This window comes from Oncorhynchus tshawytscha, linkage group LG06, assembly GCF_018296145.1.
Source record: "Oncorhynchus tshawytscha isolate Ot180627B linkage group LG06, Otsh_v2.0, whole genome shotgun sequence".
In the NCBI taxonomy this organism is placed as follows: Eukaryota; Metazoa; Chordata; class Actinopteri; order Salmoniformes; family Salmonidae; genus Oncorhynchus; species Oncorhynchus tshawytscha.
The window spans coordinates 9,893,336-9,920,381 of record NC_056434.1 but is presented as its reverse complement, the minus strand read 5'-3'; the positions used below and the strand labels follow the sequence as shown (position 1 = coordinate 9,920,381).

General features: G+C 45.3%; 1 protein-coding gene across 1 annotated transcript in view; it reads left to right on the top strand.

Annotated features, from left to right (window-relative positions):
• The window catches only part of LOC112237332 (receptor-type tyrosine-protein phosphatase S-like), a 481,675-nt gene that overhangs the window by 356,927 nt on the left and 97,702 nt on the right, over positions 1 to 27,046 (top strand). Inside the window, 8 exon segments of the mRNA XM_042322948.1 lie at positions 2,979 to 3,572; positions 4,612 to 4,706; positions 8,777 to 9,027; positions 15,438 to 15,525; positions 21,325 to 21,537; positions 24,879 to 25,045; positions 26,381 to 26,395; positions 26,677 to 26,792. Coding sequence (XP_042178882.1) covers positions 2,979 to 3,572; positions 4,612 to 4,706; positions 8,777 to 9,027; positions 15,438 to 15,525; positions 21,325 to 21,537; positions 24,879 to 25,045; positions 26,381 to 26,395; positions 26,677 to 26,792 — 1,539 coding nt within the window.

Here is a 27,046-nt window from a genome sequence, read left to right as displayed (position 1 = left end):
TAGTAGTGGGGTAGTGGATGAGTATAGTAGTGGAGTAGCAGGGTAGTATAGTAGTGGGGTAGTAGGGTAGTGGAGTTGTATAGTAGTAGGGCAGTGGAAAATTATAGTAGTATAGTAGCGGGGCAGTGGAGTCGTATAGTTCTATAGTTGTGGAATAGTATAGTAGTGGGGTAGTGAATGAGTATAGTAGTGGAGTAGCAGGGTAGTCTAGTAGTAGGGTAGTGGATGAGTATAGTAGTGGAGTAGTGGGGTAGTATAGTAGTGGGGTAGTGGATGAGTATTGTAGTGGAGTAGCAGGGTGGTATAGTAGTGGGGTAGTGGATGAGTATAGTAGTGGGGTAGCAGGGTAGTATAGTAGTGGGGTAGTGGATGAGTATAGTAGTGGAGTAGTGGGGTAGTATAGTAGTGGGGTAGTGGATGAGTATAGTAGTGGAGTAGCAGGGTAGTATAGTAGTAGGGTAGTGGATGAGTATAGTAGTGGAGTAGTGGGGTAGTATAGTAGTGGGGTAGTGGATGAGTATAGTAGTGGGGTAGTATAGTAGTGGGGTAGTGGATGAGTATAGTAGTAGAGTAGCAGGGTAGTATAGTAGTGGGTTAGTATAGTAGTGGGGTAGTGTATGAGTATAGTAGTGGAGTAGTGGGGTAGTATAGTAGTGGGGTAGTGGATGAGTATAGTAGTGGAGTAGCCGGGTAGTATAGTAGTGGGGTAGTGGAGTTGTATAGTAGTAGGGCAGTGGAAAATTATAGTAGTATAGTAACAGGGTAGTGGAGTTGTATAGTAGTAGGGCAGTGGAAAATTATAGTAGTATAGTAGCGGGGCAGTGGAGTCGTATAGTTGTATAGTTGTGGAATAGTATAGTAGTGGGTAGTAGTATAGTAATAGGGTAGTAATACAGTAGTGGAGTCATGTAGTAGTGGGGTAGTGGAGTATTATAGTAGTAGGGCAGTAGGGTAGTGGAGTAGTGGAGTTGTAGGTTAGTGGAGTAGTATAGTAGTGGAGTACAGTGGTAGTGGAGTAGAGGGGTAGTGGAGGCGTGGGGAAGTATAATAGTTTGGTATTAAAATAGTGGATTAGTGGGGAAAGATTTTAGAGGAGTAGTGAGGTAGAGGGGTAGTATAGTAGAGGGGTAGTATAGTAGTGGAGTAGAGGGGTAGTATAGTAGAAGGGTAGTGGGGTAGTATAGTAGAGGGGTAGTGGGGTAGTGGATTATTTTTGTAGTGGAGTAGGATACTAGTGGGGTAGGTTAGTAGTGGAGGAATGGAGTAGTATAGTAGTGGGGTAGTGGATGAGTGGAATAGTATAGTAGTGGAGTCATATAGTAGTATATCAGTGGAGTATTATAGTAGTGGATTAGTGGGGTAGTGGGTCAGTATAGTAGTGGGGCAGTGTATTATTGTGGTAGTATATTATACTAGTGTAATAGTATTGTAGTAAAGTAGTATTGTAGTGGAATATTATACTAGTGGGGTGGTATAGTGGTGGAGTAGTGGATTAGTAGATTAGTATAGTAGTGGGGTAGTATAGTAATAGATTGGTATGATCGTGTGGTATTATATGTAGTGTATTACTGGGATCGTATAGTTGTTTAGTAGTGGGGTAGTGGAGTGGTGGGGTAGTGGATTAGTATGGTTGTATAGTAGTGGAGTAGTATAGTAGTGGAGTAGTGGCTTATTGGATTAGTATTTTAGTGGATTAGTGGGCAGTATATTAATGAGGTAGTGGAATAGTATAGTAGTGGATTAGTGGAGTAGTATAGTAGTGAAGTGGTATAATAGTGGAGTAGTGGGGTATTGGGGTCGTAGAGTAGTGGAGTAGTATAGCAGTGGAGTTTTGGAATCAGTGGAGTAGTAGTGGGGTAATATAGTGGGGTAATATACTAGTGGGGTTGTGGGGTAATGTAGTAGTGGATTAGCGGGGTTGTATAGTTGTGGAATAGTAAAATAGTGGAGTAGTATAGTAGAGGATTAGTGGAGTATTGGAGTAGTATAGTGGTGGAGTAGTAAGTTAGTGGAATAGAATGTGTTTAGAGTATTGGTGTAGTGAGCTAGTATAATGGTGGATTAGTGAGTTAGTATAGTCGTGGAGTAATGCTGTAGTGTAGTGATGTAGTTGTATAGTAGTATAGTGGTGGTCTAGTGGAGTAATGGAATAGTATAGCAGTGTAGTGGTGGAGTAGTATAATAGTGGAATAGTGAGGTAGTATAGTGGTGGAGTAGTGGGGTATTGGAGTAGTATAGTAGTGTAGTATAGGAGTGGAGTGGTATAGTAGTGAGATAGTATAGTGGTGAGGTAGTATAGTAGTGTATTGTTGTAATAGTGGTGTTGTTTAGTAGTGGGGTAGGTGTGTGCTACGAAGTGTCTAAGCATGTCTGTACTAGAGTGCACACACTCACTGCGGTGTTACTGATACTGTAGTGTTGCTGTCAATTCCCATTTGTACTCACTACTCAGTCAATGCCGAAATGAATTGAATATAAATTCATCAATAGGAGAAATAGGTCATTATGTTTCCTGACAGGACCTTTGAACCTGGAATTTAATTATCTGAATTGACTTGAGTCAAAATAAAAAGACAGAAATATATAGTAGGTCTGCTTGTCCAACATTATGCCGTTGAAAGTGTAACCCAGTCACTGAAAATATTGGTTTTAGTAGTCTCAGTTTATACTGACTCTGTTGATGCCTAACCTTTCGCCCAGGTCTGTTAAAAACAAATGTTCACCCCAGTAAAAGGCTCTCTATAGTGAAGAAAATATTTTTTCCGATACAAAACATACGCATACGAGCAGCCTTCATATTCTGCACAATGGGAAAGGGAGAGAGCACTGTACATTTCCAGCACAGTCTATTACTACTTATTGACATAGCTAGATGTACAAACCACAAACCGTACTCTCTCTTCAAAAACACATCTTGTTTAACCTTTTAGAGAAAAATATAGATGAATAAAAGTCTTGTTTGTTTGCCTTCTCCACAGTGCCTGGGCCACCCTCTCTGTCGGTGGCTCAGGATTCAGAGACGTCGGCCGTGGTGTGCTGGGATGCACCCGATGTTATGATCCCTGGCATGGGGCTGCAGGGTTACCGGCTTCAGTTTGGCCGCAAAGACGTGTCCCCCCTGGCTAGTCTGGAGTTCACCCCCCAGGAGAGGCAGTACACGGTGGCTAGTGTCCACCGCGGTGCCACCTACCTCTTCAAAGTCCAGGCCAAGAGTCGGGGGGGCTTCGGTGAGGAGGCGACAGCCGAACTGCAGGTGCCCGAACACACACCCCAGGGGTACCCCCAAATCAGAGAAACCTCCAACGTGACCTGCTGCTCGGTGGAATTGTCATGGTTGCCCCCAGTGCTGGCAGAGCGCAACGGGGACATCACAGAGTACACGCTAGCATACCAGGAGACGGGCTTGGGGGGCGCGCCCCGGGAACTCAGCCTGCCCGCAAGCCAGTCCACCTACGTGCTCAACAGCCTCAAACCCAACTCGGCGTACGATGTGAAAATACGCGCACACACGAGTGTAGGTCCAGGGCCCTACAGCCCGCCGATCCAGTATCGGACAGTGGCGTTTGAGACAGGTAGGGCTTGCCTGTTTCTCTCCCGACCCGGGGGGAAAAACAAAACAAAAATAACAACAAGCGACAACACAAAAATGAAAACAACTCCCCCCTCCAATCACCTTCACTTCTTCTCCACGACAAAAATCCTAGAACCTAAAAATGTTTGCGGGGAACACTCACTTCACTAACCCAAAGGTAAAACCAGTCAGTAAGCTACAGTCAGTCAGTTTGAAAAAGGGGAGGAGCTGCTGCGTTCAAGGTAAGTGCAAGTCGGTCAGACAGCTTGTCAGACTCCTCGCTGCCCTTTGCAGCCAGGCACACTCACACAGCTAATGCAACCTGACACTCACACACCCCCTAGTTTGCACAACAACAAAAAAGAAGCAGGACCTCTGTGTTTAAGTCACTCAAAGACTTTGTTTTTAGTCCATTTAGGTTAGCAAGAGCAAGATTTTGGTTCTTTATTTTCTTTGTTTTTCAGTTTGTTTTGAGTCCCTCCCCCACTCTGTTCCCTCCCCTTGTCACATTATGGGATGGGCGTGCAGCATGGCGTCCCCCTGATGCACTGCTAATGACTGTGGGCATGCTGTGTTTGGGTTTGTCTTTGTGCCCGCTGGGCAGCATGTCGTGGGCAGTGCCAACCCAGGCTCAGAGCGCCAAAGAACCGGTTTCTGCCACAACCGAGGGTCAACGACTCCTGGTTTTCACTGGGATGGGGTATTGTCTTGTAGAAAGATGTGGTGTGCAGAGATGGGTTGGCACTGCCCTGGTGGCCAGCCAGCGGGCATGTCCGTGCCCCATGGGTCCGTCTGTGCGCCATGGGTCTCCGGTGCTATATGTCTAACCAATAGAGTTGCCCCCTTCACAGCCTATCACAGCACGGCTCACGGCCCGCTCAATACTCCAATCCAGAGGAAGGAAAACAACAAAAACAACCTACTCTTTTATTTCTAATCTCTCTCTCCCTTCTCACTTCCCCAGCTCTCCAAACTAAACACATCCTCTCTGTTTTTGTCGTGTTCCTTTTTCTTCTTCTTTCTGTTCTCTCTCACAACAGATGTACCAAAGAACTTCACGGTGAAGTGGGTAACCAAGACGACGGTGTTGCTAACATGGAAGTTTGTTGAGAGGCGGTTCCCTTTTCGGTGCACGGTAAGAGACAGACAGACAGACAGACACTCAGACAGACATTTAGAAATTCAGACTGACAGACATTCAGACAGACAGCCATTCAGACAGACAGACAGACAGACACACACACACACACTAACACACACACTAACACACACACTAACACACACACACACACACACACACACACACACACATAGAGGGTTCCTGCTCTATGAATACATTTTTGAATAATTATGCTACTGACTGCAATTGTGATTTAATTAAAAGTTCAAAAGATGCAGTCTTGCAGAGTCCAAAAACATGCATGCGTACCCACAGCAGTGTTCTACAATATTGGACCGATGGCTTTTATACTTTTCAAATTCTCAGTGCGGCTCAAGCATGTTCTCCAACCGTCACCCCATTCAAATACAAGACGTGAATGCGAAGCCGCTGCTTTTTGGGAATTTTGGGCTGTGCGCGCCCCCCACAGATGGTGATCTCTGAGCCGGTAGCTATGTCACAATGGGGTGCCGGACTATCGCGTCTCTGCGTCTGTGGACTCAGAACTATACTTTGCAGAGAAAAGTCTACAGAAACACAGACATACATGCCATATTTGAACACACTATATCCAAAGAATATCTCCTACAGACTCATTTACATTTGACATGCTTTAAGCCAGTGGTTCTACCCGGCGCTGACACAGACTAGTATACTAGTATACTACTCCACTACTATAGAGACTGATAGAGACCTACTATACTACTCCACTACTATAGAGACTGATAGAGACCTACTATACTACTCCACTACAATAGAGACTGATAGAGACTACTACACTACTCCACTACTATAGAGACAGATAGAGACTACTATACTACTCCACTACTATAGAGACTGATAGAGACCTACTATACTACTCCACTACTATAGAGACAGATAGAGACCTACTATACTACTCCACTACTATAGAGACAGATAGAGACTAGTATACTACTCCACTACTATAGAGACAGATAGAGACCTACTATACTACTCCACTACTATAGAGACAGATAGAGACCTACTATACTACTCCACTACTATAGAGACAGATAGAGACCTACTATACTACTCCACTACTATAGAGACTGATAGAGACCTACTATACTACTCCACTACTATAGAGACAGAGAGACTAGTATACTACTCCACTACTATAGAGACAGATAGAGACCTACTATACTACTCCACTACAATAGAGACCGATAGAGACTAGTATACTACTCCACTACTATAGAGACTGATAGAGACCTACTATACTACTCCACTACTATAGAGACTGATAGAGACCTACTATACTACTCCACTACTATAGAGACTGATAGAGACTACTATACTACTCCACTACTATAGAGACAGATAGAGACCTACTATACTACTCCACTACTATAGAGACTGATAGAGACCTACTATACTACTCCACTACTATAGAGACTGATAGAGACCTACTATACTACTCCACTACTATAGAGACTGATAGAGACCTACTATACTACTCCACTACTATAGAGACTGATAGAGACCTACTATACTACTCCACTACTATAGAGACAGATAGAGACCTACTATACTACTCCACTACTATAGAGACAGATAGAGACTAGTATACTACTCCACTACTATAGAGACAGATAGAGACCTACTATACTACTCCACTACTATAGAGACAGATAGAGACCTACTATACTACTCCACTACAATAGAGACCGATAGAGACCTAGTATACTACTCCACTACTATAGAGACTGATAGAGACCTACTATACTACTCCACTACTATAGAGACTGATAGAGACCTACTATACTACTCCACTACTATAGAGACAGATAGAGACCTACTATACTACTCCACTACTATAGAGACTGATAGAGACCTACTATACTACTCCACTACTATAGAGACTGATAGAGACCTACTATACTACTCCACTACAATAGAGACTGATAGAGACCTACTATACTACTCCACTACTATAGAGACAGATAGAGACTACTACACTACTCCACTACTATAGAGACAGATAGAGACTACTATACTACTCCACTACTATAGAGACTGATAGAGACTACTACACTACTCCACTACTATAGAGACAGATAGAGACTACTATACTACTCCACTACTATAGAGACTGATAGAGACCTACTATACTACTCCACTACTATAGAGACAGATAGAGACCTACTATACTACTCCACTACTATAGAGACAGATAGAGACCTACTATACTACTCCACTACTATAGAGACTGATAGAGACCTACTATACTACTCCACTACTATAGAGACAGATAGAGACCTACTATACTACTCCACTACTATAGAGACTGATAGAGACCTACTATACTACTCCACTACTATAGAGACTGATAGAGACCTACTATACTACTCCACTACTATAGAGACAGACACAGACTAGTATACTACTCCACTACTATAGAGACTGATAGAGACCTACTATACTACTCCACTACAATAGAGACAGACATAGACCTACTATACTACTCCACTACTATAGAGACAGATAGAGACCTACTATACTACTCCACTACTATAGAGACAGATAGAGACCTACTATACTACTCCACTACTATAGAGACAGATAGAGACCTACTATACTACTCCACTACTATAGAGACTGATAGAGACCTACTATACTACTCCACTACTATAGAGACAGATAGAGACCTACTATACTACTCCACTACTATAGAGACTGATAGAGACTAGTATACTACTCCACTACTATAGAGACTGATAGAGACCTACTATACTACTCCACTACAATAGAGACAGACATAGACCTACTATACTACTCCACTACTATAGAGACAGATAGAGACTACTACACTACTCCACTACTATAGAGACAGATAGAGACCTACTATACTACTCCACTACTATAGAGACAGATAGAGACTACTACACTACTCCACTACTATAGAGACAGATAGAGACTACTATACTACTCCACTACAATAGAGACAGACATAGACCTACTATACTACTCCACTACTATAGAGACAGATAGAGACCTACTATGCTACTCCACGACTATAGAGACAGATAGAGACTACTATACTACTCCACTACAATAGAGACAGACATAGACCTACTATACTACTCCACTACTATAGAGACAGATAGAGACTACTACACTACTCCACTACTATAGAGACAGATAGAGACCTACTATACTACTCCACTACAATAGAGACAGACATAGACCTACTATACTACTCCACTACTATAGAGACAGATAGAGACCTACTATACTACTCCACTACTATAGAGACAGATAGAGACAAGTATACTACTCCACTACTATAGAGACAGATAGAGACTAGTATACTACTCCACTACTATAGAGACAGATAGAGACTAGTATACTACTCCACTACTATAGAGACAGATAGAGACTAGTATACTACTCCACTACTATAGAGACAGATAGAGACTAGTATACTACTCCACTACTATAGAGACAGATAGAGACTAGTATACTACTCCACTACAATAGAGACCGATAGAGACTAGTATACTACTCCACTACTATAGAGACAGATAGAGACCTACTATACTATTCCACTACAATAGAGACAGAGAGAGACTACTATACTACTCCACTACTATAGAGACAGACATAGACTACTATACTACTCCACTACTATAGAGACAGACAGAGACTACTATACTACTCCACTACTATAGAGACAGACAGAGACTACTATACTACTCCACTACTATAGAGACAGACAGAGACTACTATACTACTCCACTACTATAGAGACCTACTATACTACTCTAGAGACCTACTATACTACTCCACTACTATAGAGACCTTCTATACTACTCCACTACTATAGATACAGACAGAGACTAGTATACTACTCCACTACTCTAGAGACCTACTATACTACTCTAGAGACCTACTATACTACTCCACTACTATAGAGACCTTCTATACTACTCCACTACTATAGATAGACAGAAAACTTTCCTATTTTTGTCTTTTTTGTGTGTCTCCATTTGTTTGTCAATCTTTCCATCCATCCCCCGGTCCAGATCGAGTACAACCGTCAGAAGATGGACGTGGATGCCCGGCTGACCAAGGCGCTGGTCACCAGCCTGCGGCCCAACACCACCTATGAGTTCCGGGTCACGTGTCAGGAGAACACAGAGGGTGGCCCTCGCCACCGTGTGGTCGCTCGGACCACACCGCCCATCCTGGTCAAGAAGCCCAAGCTGGACCTCTACTCGGAGCCAGACAACATTCTGACCATGGGTTTCGCCCCGGTAGAGACCAAGGACATCAAGTGAGACAAATGGAAACATGGGTTTCTGCCACTCTCTCTTACTGTAGCTGTCTCTCTCTCTCTCTCTCTCTCTCCCTCTCTCTTACTGTAGCCGTCTCTCTCTCCCTCTCTCTTACTGTAGCCGTCTCTCTCTCTCTCTCTCTTACTGTAGCTGTCTCTCTCTCTCCCTCTCTTTCTCTTACCGTAGCTGTCTCTCTCTCTCTCTCTCTCTCTCTCTCTACTGTAGCTGTCTCGCTCTCTCTCTCTCTCTCTCTCTCTCTCTCTCTACCGTAGCTGTCTCGCTCTCTCTCTCTCTCTCTCTCTCTCTCTTACCGTAGCTGTCTCTCTCTCTCTCTTTTCTCTTACCGTAGCTGTCTCTCTCTCTCTCTCTCTCTCTCTCTCTTACCGTAGCTGTCTCGCTCTCTCTCTCTCTCTCTCTCTCTCTTACTGTAGCTGTCTCTCTCTCTCCCTCTCTCTTTCTCTCTCTCTTACTGTAGCTGTCTCTCTCTCTCTCTCTCTCTCTCTCTCTTACTGTAGCTGTCTCTCTCTCTCCCTCTCTTTCTCTCTCTCTTACTGTAGCTGTCTCTCTCTCTCTCTCTCTCTCTCTCTTACTGTAGCTGTCTCTCTCTCTCCTCTCTTTCTCTTACCGTAGCTGTCTCTCTCTCTCTCTCTCTCTTACTGTAGCTGTCTCTCTCTCTCTCTCTCTCTCTCTCTCTCTCTCTCTCTCTCTCTCTCTCTTTACTGTAGCTGTCTCTCTCTCTCCCTCTCTTTCTCTCTCTTTACTGTAGCTGTCTCTCTCTCTCTCTCTCTCTCTCTCTCTTACTGTAGCTGTCTCTCTCTCTCCCTCTCTTTCTCTCTCTCTTACTGTAGCTGTCTCTCTCTCTCTCTCTCTCTCTTACTGTAGCTGTCTCTCTCTCTCCCTCTCTTTCTCTTACCGTAGCTGTCTCTCTCTCTCTCTCTCTACTGTAGCTGTCTCTCTCTCTCCCTCTCTTTCTCTCTCTCTTACTGTAGCTGTCTCTCTCTCTCTCTCTCTCTCTCTCTCTCTCTCTCTCTTACTGTAGCTGTCTCTCTCTCTCTCTCTCTCTCTCTCTTACCGTAGCTGTCTCTCTCTCTCTCTCTCTCTCTCTCTCTCTCTCTCTCTCTCTCTCTCTCTACTTACGTAGCTGTCTCTCTCTCTCTCTCTCTCTCTTACCGTAGCTGTCTCTCTCTCTCTCTCTCTCTTACCGTAGCTGTCTCGCTCTCTCTCTCTCTCTTTCTCTTACCATAGCTGTCTCTCTCTCTCTCTCTTTACTGTAGCTGTCTCTCTCTCTCTCTAGCTCTTACTATAGCGGTCTCTCTCTCTCTCTCTCTAGCTCTTACTGTAGCGGTCTCTCTCTCTAGCTCTTACTGTGGCGGTCTCTCTCTCTCTCTTTCTCTCTCACTGTAGCTGTCTCTCTCTCTCTCTCTTTCTCTCTCACTGTAGCTGTCTCTCTCTCTCTCTCTTACTGTAGCTGTCTCTCTCTCTCTCTTACTGTAGCTGTCTCTCTCTAGCTCTTACTGTAGCTGTCTCTCTCTCTCTCTAGCTCTTACTGTAGCTGTCTCTTTCTCTCTCTCTCTAGCTCTTACTGTAGCTGTCTCTCTCTCTAGCTCTTACTGTAGCTGTCTCTCTCTAGCTCTTACTGTAGCTGTCTCTCTCTCTCTCTAGCTCTTACTGTAGCTGTCTCTCTCTCTCTCTCTCTCTCTCTAGCTCTTACAGTAGCTGTCTCTCTCTCTCTCTCTCTCTCTAGCTCTTACAGTAGCTGTCTCTCTCTCTCTGTCTCTAGCTCTTACAGTAGCTGTCTCTCTCTCTCTCTCTCTCTCTCTAGCTCTTACAGTAGCTGTCTCTCTCTCTGTCTCTAGCTCTTACAGTAGCTGTCTCTCTCTCTCTCTGTCTCTAGCTCTTACAGTAGCTGTCTCTCTCTCTCTCTCTCTCTCTCTAGCTCTTACAGTAGCTGTCTCTCTCTCTCTCTCTAGCTCTTACTGTAGCTGTCTCTCTCTCTCTCTCTCTCCCTCTCTCTTACTGTAGCCGTCTCTCTCTCCTCTCTCTTACTGTAGCCGTCTCTCTCTCTCTCTCTAGCTCTTACTGTAGCTGTCTCTCTCTCTCTCTAGCTCTTACTGTAGCTGTCTCTTTCTCTCTCTCTCTAGCTCTTACTGTAGCTGTCTCTCTCTCTCTCTAGCTCTTACTGTAGCTGTCTCTTTCTCTCTCTCTCTAGCTCTTACTGTAGCTGTCTCTCTCTCTCTCTAGCTCTTACTGTAGCTGTCTCTCTCTCTCTCTAGCTCTTACTGTAGCTGTCTCTTTCTCTCTCTCTCTAGCTCTTACTGTAGCTGTCTCTCTCTCTCTCTCTCTCTCTCTCTAGCTCTTACAGTAGCTGTCTCTCTCTCTCTCTCTCTCTAGCTCTTACCGTAGCTGTCTCTCTCTCTCTCTCTCTCTCTTACCGTAGCTGTCTCTCTCTCTCTCTCTCTTACCGTAGCTGTCTCTCTCTCTCTCTCTTACCGTAGCTGTCTCTCTCTCTCTCTCTTACCGTAGCTGTCTCTCTCTCTCTCTCTCTCTTTCTCTTACCGTAGCTGTCTCTCTCTCTCTCTCTCTCTCTAGCTCTTACTGTAGCTGTCTCTCTCTCTCTCTCTCTCTCTCTAGCTCTTACAGTAGCTGTCTCTCTCTCTCTCTCTCTCTAGCTCTTACAGTAGCTGTCTCTCTCTCTCTCTCTCTCTAGCTCTTACAGTAGCTGTCTCTCTCTCTCTCTGTCTAGCTCTTACTGTAGCTCTCTCTCTCTCTCTCTAGCTCTTACTGTAGCTGTCTCTCTCTCTCTCTCTCTAGCTCTTACTGTAGCTCTCTCTCTCTCTCTTACTGTAGCTCTCTCTCTCTCTCTCTTACTGTAGCTCTCTCTCTCTCTTACTGTAGCTCTCTCTCTCTCTCTCTCTCTCTTACTGTAGCTCTCTTTCTCTCTCTCTCTCTCTCTAGCTGTCTCTCTCTCTCCCTCTCTTTCTCTCTCTCTTACTGTAGCTGTCTCTCTCTCTCTCTCTCTCTCTCTCTTACTGTAGCTGTCTCTCTCTCTCCCTCTCTTTCTCTCTCTCTTACTGTAGCTGTCTCTCTCTCTCTCTCTCTCTCTCTCTCTCTCTCTTACTGTAGCTGTCTCTCTCTCTCCCTCTCTTTCTCTTACCGTAGCTGTCTCTCTCTCTCTCTCTCTCTTACTGTAGCTGTCTCTCTCTCTCTCTCTCTCTCTCTCTCTCTCTCTCTCTCTCTACTGTAGCTGTCTCTCTCTCTCCCTCTCTTTCTCTCTCTTACTGTAGCTGTCTCTCTCTCTCTCTCTCTCTCTCTCTCTCTCTTACTGTAGCTGTCTCTCTCTCTCCCTCTCTTTCTCTCTCTCTTACTGTAGCTGTCTCTCTCTCTCTCTCTCTCTCTCTCTCTCTTACTGTAGCTGTCTCTCTCTCCCCTCTCTTTCTCTTACCGTAGCTGTCTCTCTCTCTCTCTCTCTCTTACTGTAGCTGTCTCTCTCTCTCCCTCTCTTTCTCTCTCTCTTACTGTAGCTGTCTCTCTCTCTCTCTCTCTCTCTCTCTTACTCTCTCTCTTACTGTAGCTGCTGTCTCTCTCTCTCTCTCTCTCTCTTACCGTAGCTGTCTCTCTCTCTCTCTCTCTCTCTCTCTCTCTCTCTCTCTCTCTTACCGTAGCTGTCTCTCTCTCTCTCTCTCTTCTCTCTCTCTCTCTCTCTCTCTCTCTCTCTCTTACCGTAGCTGTCTCTCTCTCTCTCTCTTCTTACCGTAGCTGTCTCTCTCTCTCTCTCTCTCTTACCGTAGCTGTCTCGCTCTCTCTCTCTCTCTTTCTCTTACCATAGCTGTCTCTCTCTCTCTCTTAGCTGTCTCTCTCTCTCTCTCTCTAGCTCTTACTATAGCGGTCTCTCTCTCTCTCTCTCTCTCTAGCTCTTACTGTAGCTCTCTCTCTCTAGCTCTTACTGTGGCGGTCTCTCTCTCTCTCTTTCTCTCTCACTGTAGCTGTCTCTCTCTCTCTCTCTTTCTCTCTCACTGTAGCTGTCTCTCTCTCTCTCTCTTACTGTAGCTGTCTCTCTCTCTCTCTTACTGTAGCTGTCTCTCTCTCTAGCTCTTACTGTAGCTGTCTCTCTCTCTCTCTAGCTCTTACTGTAGCTGTCTCTTTCTCTCTCTCTCTAGCTCTTACTGTAGCTGTCTCTCTTAGCTCTTACTGTAGCTGTCTCTCTCTCTCTCTCTTACTGTAGCTGTCTCTCTCTCTCTAGCTCTTACTGTAGCTGTCTCTCTCTCTCTCTCTCTCTCTCTAGCTCTTACAGTAGCTGTCTCTCTCTCTCTCTCTCTCTAGCTCTTACAGTAGCTGTCTCTCTCTCTCTCTGTCTCTAGCTCTTACAGTAGCTGTCTCTCTCTCTCTCTCTCTCTCTCTCTAGCTCTTACAGTAGCTGTCTCTCTCTCTCTGTCTCTAGCTCTTACAGTAGCTGTCTCTCTCTCTCTCTGTCTCTAGCTCTTACAGTAGCTGTCTCTCTCTCTCTCTCTCTCTCTCTAGCTCTTACAGTAGCTGTCTCTCTCTCTCTCTCTCTCTAGCTCTTACTGTAGCTGTCTCTCTCTCTCTCTCTCTCTCTCTCTCTCTCTCTTACTGTAGCCGTCTCTCTCTCCCTCTCTCTTACTGTAGCTCTCTCTCTCTCTCTCTCTAGCTCTTACTGTAGCTGTCTCTCTCTCTCTCTAGCTCTTACTGTAGCTGTCTCTTTCTCTCTCTCTCTAGCTCTTACTGTAGCTGTCTCTCTCTCTCTCTAGCTCTTACTGTAGCTGTCTCTTTCTCTCTCTCTCTAGCTCTTACTGTAGCTGTCTCTCTCTCTCTCTAGCTCTTACTGTAGCTGTCTCTCTCTCTCTCTAGCTCTTACTGTAGCTGTCTCTTTCTCTCTCTCTCTAGCTCTTACTGTAGCTGTCTCTCTCTCTCTCTCTCTCTCTCTAGCTCTTACAGTAGCTGTCTCTCTCTCTCTCTCTCTCTAGCTCTTACCGTAGCTGTCTCTCTCTCTCTCTCTCTCTTACCGTAGCTGTCTCTCTCTCTCTCTCTCTTACCGTAGCTGTCTCTCTCTCTCTCTCTTACCGTAGCTGTCTCTCTCTCTCTCTCTTACCGTAGCTGTCTCTCTCTCTCTCTCTTTCTCTTACCGTAGCTGTCTCTCTCTCTCTCTCTCTCTAGCTCTTACTGTAGCTGTCTCTCTCTCTCTCTCTCTCTCTCTAGCTCTTACAGTAGCTGTCTCTCTCTCTCTCTCTCTCTCTAGCTCTTACAGTAGCTGTCTCTCTCTCTCTCTCTCTCTAGCTCTTACAGTAGCTGTCTCTCTCTCTCTCTGTCTAGCTCTTACTGTAGCTCTCTCTCTCTCTCTAGCTCTTACTGTAGCTGTCTCTCTCTCTCTCTCTCTAGCTCTTACTGTAGCTCTCTCTCTCTCTCTTACTGTAGCTCTCTCTCTCTCTCTACTGTAGCTCTCTCTCTCTCTTACTGTAGCTCTCTCTCTCTCTCTCTCTCTCTTTACTGTAGCTCTCTTTCTCTCTCTCTTACTGTAGCTCTCTCTCTCTTTCTCTTACTGTAGCTCTCTCTCTCTCTCTCTCTCTCTCTCTCGCTCTCTCTCTCTTACTGTAGCAGTCTCTCTCTCTCTCTCTTTCTCTCTCTGTCTCTTCCTCTCCTCTCTCTCTCTCTCTTCTCTCTCTCCTCTCTCTCTCTCTTCTCTCTCTCTTTCTCTCTCTCTCTCTCTCTTTCTCTCTCTCTTACTCTAGCTTTCTTTCTCTCTCTCACTGTAGCTGTCTCTCTCTCTCTCTCTTACTTATGGGAAGGTTAGAAGTGACTGACTAAGCAATCTTGGTGTCAGCTATATAAACATTGTGCATCATCTGTAAAGGCGAGATTCTCAGCCAAACAGTCAGTCAAGACTGTTGGGCTGACGATTTCATTATTGCAATAATTAATCAATATTAAATAAAGATGATAGTTTGAAGAAATGACCAAGACCAAGTCTCCCTCAGTACTGAATTTCCACAACTCTCTCTTACTGTAGTTGTCTCTCTGTCTCTCTCTTAAACTCCCACATTACGCCTTACTTTCTTGACCTCTCTCTTGCCAACCTTCTGTCCTTCTCTCTATTTTCTGCTCACACTCTGATGTTTCATTATTCATACGTTCTCTCTCACATTCTTCTTACTGTCACTTACCATCTCTCTCACACAGACACACACACACAAACACACACGCGCGTGCACACACACACACACGCGCGCACACACACACACGCACACACACACACACACACACGCACACACACACACACACACACACACACACACTTTCAGGCTAAACCCAAGCTAGCCCATTAGTCCCTGTACTGTAAGTTAATGTTATGGTTCTCTGAGGATGTTGATGTTAGTGATGTCTGTGTGTGTTGCAGGGACTTCTATGTGGTGGCGGTACCACTAAAGAAGGGTTTGGGGACTGCACGACATCTCAAGAACCCAGACGAAATGGACTTGGAAGAGGTAAGAACCAACTCCCATTTAAATGTGGCCCGCGATAGATTATAATCCCATGCAGGAGCTGTACTTGTACATCAAGCTGCCTCGTGCTACAATGCATCTGAACACAAAGTTATTAGCATTAAGTGAATTGTTAGCTACAGATACCAAAGACCGCAAAACAACACATTGCTCACCCACATGCATGTCTGTCCAAGTGTTCCTCATCCCACGGAGATGTTCATAGCAACGTCGGAGGGGGTCTCGTAGTTTTCCTCAAGCGTGTTCCCTCTTTCCCTCCATCCCTCCAAAATGACATGCATGCTCCCACCCTTCCTTCCTGCCTTGGTTGCTAAGTGTGACCTTGAGCTGTGATCACAGACGAGCTATTCCATTTGGAATTACCCACATTCCACCTCTTCAGAAAAGTTCTTCATATTCAAATCAAATCAAATCAAATTTTATTTGTCACATACACATGGTTAGCAGATGTTAATGCGAGTGTAGCGAAATGCTTGTGCTTCTAGTTCCGACAATGCAGTAATAACCAACAAGTAATCTAACTAACAATTCCAAAACTACTGTCTTATACACAGTGTAAGGGGATAAAGAATATGTACATAAGGATATATGAATGAGTGATGGTACAGAGCAGCATAGGCAAGATACAGTAGATGGTATCGAGTACAGTATATACATATGAGATGAGTATGTAAACAAAGTGGCATAGTTAAAGTGGCTAGTGATACATGTATTACATAAGGATACAGTCGATGATATAGAGTACAGTATATACGTATGCACATGAGATGAATAATGTAGGGTAAGGAACATTATATAAGGTAGCATTGTTTAAAGTGGCTAGTGATATATTTACATAATTTCCCATCAATTCCCATTATTAAAGTGGCTGGAGTTGAGTCAGTGTCAGTGTCAGTGTGTTGGCAGCAGCCACTCAATGTTAGTGGTGGCTGTTTAACAGTCTGATGGCCTTGAGATAGAAGCTGTTTTTCAGTCTCTCGGTCCCAGCTTTGATGCACCTGTACTGACCTCACCTTCTGGATGATAGCGGGGTGAACAGGCAGAGGCTCGGTGGTTGATGTCCTTGATGATCTTTATGGCCTTCCTGTAACATCGGGTGGTGTAGGTGTCCTGGAGGGCATTGTCCCGGTGATGCGTTGTGCAGACCTCACTACCCTCTGGAGAGCCTTACGGTTGAGGGTGGAGCAGTTGCCGTACCAGGCGGTGATACAGCCCGACAGGATGCTCTCGATTGTGCATCTGTAGAAGTTTGTGAGTGCTTTTGGTGACAAGCCGAATTTCTTCAGCCTCCTGAGGTTGAAGAGGCGCTGCTGCGCCTTCTTCACGATGCTGTCTATGTGAGTGGACCAATTCAGTTTGTCTGTGATGTGTATGCCGAGGAACTTAAAACTTGCTACCCTCTCCACTACTGTTCCATCGATGTGGATAGGGGGTGTTCCCTCTGCTGTTTCCTGAAGTCCACAATCATCTCCTTAGTTTTGTTGACGTTGAGTGTGAGGTTATTTTCCTGACACCACACTCCGAGGGCCCTCACCTCCTCCCTGTAGGCCATCTCGTCATTATTGGTAATCAAGCCTACCACTGTTGTGTCGTCCGCAAACTTGATGATTGAGTTGGAGGCGTGCGTGGCCACGCAGTCATGGGTGAACAGGGAGTACAGGAGAGGGCTCAGAACGCACCCTTTGTGGGGCCCCAGTGTTGAGGATCAGCGGGGAGGAGATGTTGTTGCCTACCCTCACCACCTGGGGGCGGCCCGTCAGGAAGTCCAGTACCCAGTTGCACAGGGCGGGGTCGAGACCCAGGGTCTCGAGCTTGATGACGAGCTTGGAGGGTACTATGGTGTTGAATGCCGAGCTGTAGTCGATGAACAGCATTCTCACATAGGTATTCCTCTTGTCCAGATGGGTTAGGGCAGTGTGCAGTGTGGTTGAGATTGCATCGTCTGTGGACCTATTTGGGCGGTAAGCAAATTGGAGTGGGTCTAGGGTGTCAGGTAGGGTGGAGGTGATATGGTCCTTGACTAGTCTCTCAAAGCACTTCATGATGACGGAAGTGAGTGCTACGGGCGGTAGTCGTTTAGCTCAGTTACCTTAGCTTTCTTGGGAACAGGAACAATGGTGGCCCTCTTGAAGCATGTGGGAACAGCAGACTGGTATAGGGATTGATTGAATATGTCCGTAAACACACCGGCCAGCTGGTCTGCGCATGCTCTGAGGGCGCGGCTGGGGATGCCGTCTGGGCCTGCAGCCTTGCGAGGGTTAACACGTTTAAATGTCTTACTCACCTCGGCTGCAGTGAAGGAGAGACCGCATGTTTTCGTTGCAGGCTGTGTCAGTGGCACTGTATTGTCCTCAAAGCGGGCAAAAAAGTTATTTAGTCTGCCTGGGAGCAAGACATCCTGGTCCGTGACTGGGCTGGATTTCTTCCTGTAGTCCGTGATTGACTGTAGACCCTGCCACATGCCTCTTGTGTCTGAGCCGTTGAATTGAGATTCTACTTTGTCTCTGTACTGACGCTTAGCTTGTTTGATAGCCTTGCGGAGGTAATAGCTGCACTGTTTGTATTCGGTCATGTTACCAGACACCTTGTCCTGATTAAAAGCAGTGGTTCGCGCTTTCGGTTTCACACGAATGCTGCCATCAATCCACGGTTTCTGGTTAGGGAATGTTTTAATCGTTGCTATGGGAACGACATCTTCAACGCACGTTCTAATGAACTCGCACACCGAATCAGCGTATTCGTCAATATTGTTATCTGACGCAATACGAAACATATCCCAGTCCACGTGATGGAAGCAGTCTTGGAGTGTGGAGTCAGCTTGGTCGGACCAGCGTTGGACAGACCTCAGCGTGGGAGCCTCTTGTTTTAGTTTCTGTCTGTAGGCAGGGATCAACAAAATGGAGTCGTGGTCAGCTTTTCCGAAAGGGGGGCGGGGCAGGGCCTTATATGCGTCGCGGAAGTTAGAGTAACAATGATCCAAGGTCTTTCCACCCCTGGTTGCGCAATCGATATGCTGATAAAATTTAGGGAGTCTTGTTTTCAGATTAGCCTTGTTAAAATCCCCAGCTACAATGAATGCAGCCTCCGGATAAATGGTTTCCAGCTTGCAGAGAGTTAAATAAAGTTTGTTCAGAGCCATCGATGTGTCTGCTTGGGGGGGGATATATACGGCTGTGATTATAATCGAAGAGAATTCTCTTGGTAGATAATGCGGTCTACATTTGATTGTGAGGAATTCTAAATCAGGTGAACAGAAGGACTTGAGTTCCTGTATGTTTCTTTCATCACACCATGTCACGTTAGCCATAAGGCATACGCCCCCGCCCCTCTTCTTACCAGAAAGATGTTTGTTTCTGTCGGCGCGATGTGTGGAGAAACCCGTTGGCTGCACCGCCTCGGATAGCGTCTCTCCAGTGAGCCATGTTTCCGTGAAGCAAAGAACGTTACAGTCTCTGATGTCCCTCTGGAATGCTACCCTTGCTCGGATTTCATCAACCTTGCTGTCAAGAGACTGGACATTGGCAAGAAGAATGCTAGGGAGTGGTGCACGGTGTGCCCGTCTCCGGAGTCTGACCAGAAGACCGCCTCGTTTCCCTCTTTTTCTGAGTCGTTTTTTTGGGTCGCTGCATGGAATCCACTCCGTTGTCCTGTTTGTAAGGCAGAACACAGGATCCGCGTCGCGAAAAACATATTCTTGGTAATACTGATGGTGAGTTGACGCTGATCTTATATTCAGTAGTTCTTCTCGACTGTATGTAATGAAACCTAAGATGACCTGGGGTACTAATGTAAGAAATAACACGTAAAAAAACAAAAAACTGCATAGTTTCCTAGGAACGCGAAGCGAGGCGGCCATCTCTGTCGTCGCCGGAAGTCGTAGAGGGAACCTGCAAAACCCCATTGAGGAAGTTTTCAGCTGACATGTAGATTTTTACACAAACTATCTCCATAGAAGATACAAGCGGATGGGCAGACGAATGTAGATACTGTTGATGGATACAGTGGGTCCACCATCTCTTCCCATTTTCAACATTGTTAAAGAACATGCGTTAAGATTCTCTGTCAACTTGGTGAAAAAGAGATGAACATAAATCTAGAGAGATGGATAGACAGACAGACAGACAGACACTCAGACGGATAGACAGACACTCAGACAGATAGACAGACACTCAGACAGATAGACAGACTCTCAGACAGATAGACAGACACTCAGACAGACACTCAGATGGATAGACAGACACTCAGACAGATAGACAGACACTCAGACAGACACTCAGACGGATAGACAGACACTCAGACAGATAGACAGACACTCAGACAGATAGACAGACTCTCAGACAGATAGACAGACACTCAGACAGATAGACAGACACTCAGACAGACACTCAGATGGATAGACAGACACTCAGACAGATAGACAGACACTCAGACGGATAGATAGACTCTCAGACGGATAGACAGACAGACAGACATTCAGACAGACAGACAGACATTCAGACACTCAGACAGACACACTCAGACAGACAGACATTTAGACAATCAGACTGACAGACAGACTTTCAGACAGACAGATATTTAGACATTCAGACTGACAGACACTCAGACATTTAGAGATTCAGACTGACAGACATTCAGACAAACAGACACTCAGACAGACATTTAGACATTCAGACAGACACTCAGACAGACTGACACTCAGACATTTAGAAATTCAGACAGACAGACACTCAGCCAGACAGACATTTAGAAATTCAGACAGACATTCAGACAGACAGACAGACATTCAGACAGACAGACAGACACTCAGACAAACAGATATTTAGAAATTCAGACAGACAGACACTCAGACAGACAGACATTTAGAAATTCAGACACTCAGACAGACAGACACTCAGACAGACTGACACTCAGACATTTAGAAATTCAGACAGGCACTCAGACAGACAGACACTCAGACAGACAGACAGACAGACAGACAGACAGTCAGACAGACAGACACTCAGACAGACAGACACTCAGACACTCAGACAGACAGACAGACAGACAGACAGACAGACAGACAGACAGACAGACAGACAGACAGACAGACAGACAGACAGACATTCAGACACTCAGACAGACATTCAGACAGACAATCAAACTGAAATTCAAACATTCAGACAGACACTCAGACAGACAGACATTTAGAAATTCAGACATACAAACACTCAGACATACACTCAGACAGACAGATAGACATTCAGACACAGACATTTAGACATTCAAGCTGACAGACAGACATTCAGACAGACATGCATTCAGACAGACATTTAGACAATCAGACTGACATTTAGACATTCAGACTAACAGACATTCAGACACTCAGACAGACAGACATTAAGACAGACACTCAGACAGACATTTAGGCATTCAGACTGACAGAAAGACATTTAGACAAACATACATTCAGACAGACATTTAGACATTCAGACTGACAGAAAGACATTCAGACAGACATACATTGACAGTCAGACCAACAAACCAAGATAAAGCTACGCTAAGAACTCAGATCCTCTCGCACCTCCTCACCCCTCTCTCTCTAGCCCTCCTTCATCACACCCCTCTATCTCCATTCCTCCTTCACTTCACCCTCTCTCTCCATCTCTCCTTCACCTCACACTCTCTCTCTCTCCATTCCTCCTTCACCTCACCCCCCTCTCTCTCCTTCCCTCCTTCACCTCACCCCCCTCTCTCTCTCTACATCCCTCCTTCACCTCACCCCTCTCTCCCTGTCTCCTTCAGCTGCTGAGGGACATCACCCCGAAGCGTCGCACCAGGCGTCAGCTGAGCCAGGCGGATGGCAAGAAGCCCTACATCACAGCCTGCTTCAAGCAGCTCCCCACCTCGTTCACCCTGGGCACAGAGCACCGCCACAGCAGCTGTGAGAGTAAACCTCTGGAGCCCGGGCAGGAATACGTCTTCTTCCTACTGGCTGAGCTCAACACCACCGCCGTGGTGAGTACCGGTGACGAGAGGCGCACGCATGTGTGTGTGTAGTCATACACATGCACATTCAGACACACCCTGACCACATTCAGACACACTCTGAGCACATTCAGACACACTCTGAGCACATTCAGACACACCCTGAGCACATTCAGACACATCCTGAGCACATTCAGACACACCCTGAGCACATTCAGACACACCCTGAGCCCTGAGCACATTCAGACGATCGGTAAGCTGCCCTGATAGCTGACGCTTAAAGTTAGTGAGGGAGATATAAGCCTCCGACTTCAGTGATTTTTGCAATCCGTTCCAGTCTTTGGCAACAGAGAACTGGAGGGAAAGGCGGCCAAAGGGGTGTTGGCTTTGGGGATGATCAATGAGATATACAGTTGTGGCCAAAAGTTTTGAGAATGACACAAATATACATTTTCACAACATTTGCTGCTTCAGTGTCTTTAGATATTTTTGTCAGATGTTACTATGGAAGTATAATTACAAGCATTTCATACATGTCAAAGGCTTTTATTGACAATTACATGAAGTTGATGCAAAGAGTCAATATTTGCAGTGTTGCCATTCTTTTTCAAGACCTCTGCAATCCGCCCTGGCATGCTGTCAATTAACTTCTGGGCCCATTCTTGCATAATCAATGCTTGGAGTTTGTCAGAATTTGTGGGGTTTTGTTTGTCCACCCGCCTCTTGAGGATTGACCACAAGTTCTCAATGGGAAGGTATGGGGAGTTTTCTGGCCATGGACCCAAAATATTGATGTTTTGTTCCCCGAGCCACTTAGTTATCACTTTTGTCTTATGGCAAGGTGCTCCATCATGCTTTTTTCCAAACAATCAGAAAGGGGATTCATCTGAGCAAATGACTTTACCCCGGTCCTCAGCAGTCCAAAGCAATGATGACGGCACTTGTTTCCTTGTAGGTAACCATGGTTGACAGAGGAAGAACAATGATTCCAAGAACCACCCTCCTTTCGAAGCTTAGAGTCTGTTTTTCGAACTCAATCAGCATGACAGAGTGATCTCCAGCCTTGTCCTCATCAACACTCACACCTGTGTTAACGAGAGAATCACTGACATGATGTCAGCTGGTCCTTTTGTGGCAAGGCTGAAATGCAGTGGAAATGTTTTTGGGGGATTCAGTTCATTTGCATTGCAAAGAGGGACTTTGCAATTAATTGCAATTAATCTGATCACTTTTCATAACATTCTGGAGTATATGCAAATTGCCATCATACAAACTGAGGCAGCAGACTTTGTGAAAATTAATATTTGTGTCACGAATGTACATGCTGGAGTGTGTGCTACGGGTCGGTGTAGCTATGGTGACCAGTGAGCTGAGATAAGGCGGAGCTTTACCTAGCAAAGACTTATAGATGACCTGGAGCCAGTGGGTTTGGCAACGAATATGTAGCGAGGACCAGCCAACGAGAGCATTCAGTTCGCAGTGGTGGGTAGTATATGGGGCTTTGGTGACAAAACAGATGGCACTGTGATAGACTGCAACCAATTTGCTGAGTAGAGTGTTGGAGGATATTTTGTAAATGACATCGCCGGAGTCAAGGATCTGTAGGATAGTCAGTTTTACGAGGGTATGTTTGACAGCATGAGTGAAGGATGCTTTGTTGCGAAATAGGAATCCGATTCTAGATTTAATTTTGAATTGGAGATGCTTAATATGAGTCTGGAAGGAGAGTTTACAGTCTAGCCAGACACCTAGGTATTTATAGTTGTCCACATATTCTAAGTCAGAGCTGTCCGGAGTAGTGATGCTAGTCGGGCGGGCAGGTGCGGGCAGCAATCGGTTGAAGAGCATGCATTTAGTTTTACTAGCATTTATTTAGGGATCGGCATCCCGTCAACAGGACAGTTGTAAATCATGCAGCGCATTGTGTCATCATTGCAGATTTTAGAGAAACAACAAATGTCGGTACATATAAGTGTCTTATATCGGCTGAAAGCTTAAATTCTTGTTAATATAACTGCACTCTCCAATTTACAGGAGCTTTTACTGCCGGAAAATGCCATGCTATTGTTTGAGGAGAGCTGCTAACAACAAAACACTTTTTCACTGCGATAGGTTTGATAAATTCACCCCTGAAGGTGAAATGTGTACTTGTATTCTGAAATATTGCTCTGATTTATCAACCAAAGAGACCCAGAGATAACATGAAGTGTTGTTTTGTTGGATAAAATCCTTTTTCATATCCCTCAAAGGTCCATATAGCATGCACGATCGATTTTGTATTTCCACTCGTTCAAATATGCAAAGAAAGGAATCTGTGAAAATCTAACCCTAAACGTTGTTTCAACCAGTCAAATCACGTTGGTATGTATTCCTCAGAGATCCTAGAATGTAACGAGACTTCACTATATCATTAGCGGTGTAGTATATCCTATAGGACACCATATTTGGTCAGAGAGCGACACCTTCATGGCACGCCAATGACGCTGGCGGTCTTCACTTGAACGACTCTAACTTTGTCAAATAAGCACCAATTGGGGTCAAACAAAGCTAGTTATATATCCAATGAGCTGGGCTTTACGGGAGTACCCGGAACCTTGATATGTCGTAAAATGTAGCTACTAACCTTGTATGACAGCATGCCTTTTCCTTTTGGACAAAAATTATAAGAATATTCAGTTATGAAAACTGTTTCTTTTGCAAATGTTGAATTTATAATATGGCTACTAATACTAGAAAAGCTCAATCATAATATGGCTACTAATACTAGAAAAGCTCAATCAAAGTCCAAGTATACAGATTCGACGATATTCTTGCAGAAAAAATGTAATATGAATGCAAATGTCTCTTTCATGATTTGACCAAATGTACCTGGGTGACTTCACACTAAATGTCATGTAGTTTGTTCATACTTCAAGTTATCCGTCTGAAACTTTGCACATACCTTGCTGCCATCTTGTGGACACCATCGGAATTATGGATGGCTGGAACAGGGACCTTTCTGTTGCATTTCAAAGATGGTGGTAGAAAAAAAATAACGTTTAGTCATTTCTTTGTATTTTTGTCTACCAGATCTATTGTCTTATATTATCCTACATTCAAGTCATATTTCCACAAACTTCAAAGTGTTTCCTTTCAAATGGTACCAAGAATATGCATATCCTTGCTTCAGGGCCTGAGCTACAGGCAGTTAGATTTGGAATGACATTTAGGCAAAAATTGGGAAGTTTTAAGAGCAGTTGGAGGCCACGGAAATAATGTTGAATGGCATTGAAGCTCGTTTGGAGGTTTGTTAACACAGTGTCCAAAGAAGTGTATACAGAATGGTGTCGTCTGCGTAGAGGTGACCCCTATGTCTATCTCTCTCTCTGTAGAAAATGTTTGCGGCCAGCCCATACACAGACTTAGTGGTGACCCCAGAGCTTGAGGCTGATCCTCTGCCCATGGAGACAGGTGGGGACGGCCTCATCTGGGTGGTGGGGCCCGTCCTGGCCGTAGTCTTCATCATCTGCATCGTCATCGCCATCCTCCTCTACAAGAAGTGAGTTACGTCGTAGGGGATTCTGGGGGATGTAGGCTGAAGGGGATTGTGTAGTCTGTTCTGTATGTTGGAGGAGGAGGGAGGGACTGGGGGATCAGAGACTTGGAGGAGTTAGTGAAAGAGCTCAAATCAGGGAAATATCAATGATGATATTTTAACTTGAATGAGAGATATCTAAAACCTTATTTTAACTTACAGTTAAAATGTATCTGCTTCTGTTTCAACAGTGTTGTAGGCAACACACTGTCTATCTGAGAGAGCACCAGTAGTATACAATAACTATGTGCTGGGTGACTGAAGTCACGTAGGATAGGCAGGCCAACGTGTGGAATAGGAGAAACAGGGCCGAGCTGACACTCAGTCTGTTACACATCTCCCCTTAGGAAGTGTGTGTGTGTCTCTCTCTCTCTCTCTCGCTCTCACTCTCTCTCTCTCTCTCTCTCTCTCTCTCTCTCTCTCTATGGTCTCTCTCTCCCTCTCTATGGTCTCTCTCTCTATGGTCTCTCTCTGGTCTCTCTCTCTCTCTCTCTCTCTCTCTCTCTCTCTCTCTCTATGGTCTCTCTCTCTCTCTCTATGGTCTCTCTCTCTCTCTATGGTCTCTCTCTCTCTCTATGGTCTCTCTCTCTATGGTCTCTCTCTCTCTGGTCTCTCTCTCTCTCTCTGGTCTCTCTCTCTCTCTCTCTTGGTCTCTCTCTCTCTCTCTCTATGGTCTCTCTCTCTCTCTCTCTCTCTCTATGGTCTCTCTCTCTCTCTCTCTCTCTCTCTCTCTCTCTCTCTCTCTCTCTCTCTCTCTCTCTCTATGGTCTCTCTCTCTCTCTCTCTCTCTCTCTCTCTCTATGGCGGCTAGTATTTCTACCTGCTCTTCACCTTGACCCCCTTCCCCCGAGCTCACCAAGACTCACACACAGTCATACTCATACACACACGGACCGACCAGCTCCTCCAAATGCTGAGGAACTCTATCTATCTAGCGCTGCAAGGCGGTAGCCCCTGTGAATTTTTAAATGCTTTGATTTCTCTCTCCCCTCCTCCCCCTCTCTCCTGCTTTCCCCCTCTCCCCCCCTCCTCCCCCTCTCTCTCCTGCTTTCCCCCTCTCCCTCCCCCCTCTCTCCTGCTTTCCCTCTCTCTCTCTCTCCTGCTTTCCCTCTCTCTCTCTCTCTCTCTCCTGGTCTCTCTCTCTCTCTCTCCTCCCCCTGGTCTCTCCCTCTCTCTCTATGGTCTCTCTCTCTCTCTATGGTCTCTCTCTCTCTCTCCTGGTCTCTCTCTCTCTCTCCTTGTGTTGTGGTTTCCCCTCTTTATATATCGATTTGAAACTCCATTTCTTTCTCTGGGAAGCAGCAAACCTGACAGGTAAGGCTTAGCCGTACTTTATTGGTGTGTGTGATTTTTAGGCTAGAAAATAATCTGTCTCAGCATAAAATGTATGTGTAATTAGTCTGGGGTGAAACAATGGGAGGGGAAAAGACGGTTCGCTAGATACTGTATGCCTCTCGACGGGTTCGTTTATTTTTCACTTTCGCCATCAAAGTTGTAGCAGCTGTACTGAGCGCTTCTTGGTTGTGTGTGGACTGTGAAGGGTGGCTGTTTTTGTGTTGACGTTGCACGTCTTTGTTTTCCTCCCCCCTCCAAAGCCGTAAACGAAAGGAGTCAGAGCCCAGAACAAAATGTCTGCTGAACAACGCAGAGATCACCCCCCACCACCCCACAGACCCAGTGGAGATGAGACGCATTAACTTCCAGACCACAGGTACGGCCTGGAGACGTTTAACAGCATTGTGGGGACCTATGATGGAACACACCCACATACACACAGAGACACGTTTAACAGCATTGTGGGGACCTATGATGGAACACACCCACATACACACAGAGACACGTTTAACAGCATTGTGGGGACCTATGATGGAACACACCCACATACACACAGAGACACGTTTAACAGCATTGTGGGGACCTATGATGGAACACACCCTCATACACACACAGACACGTTTAACAGCA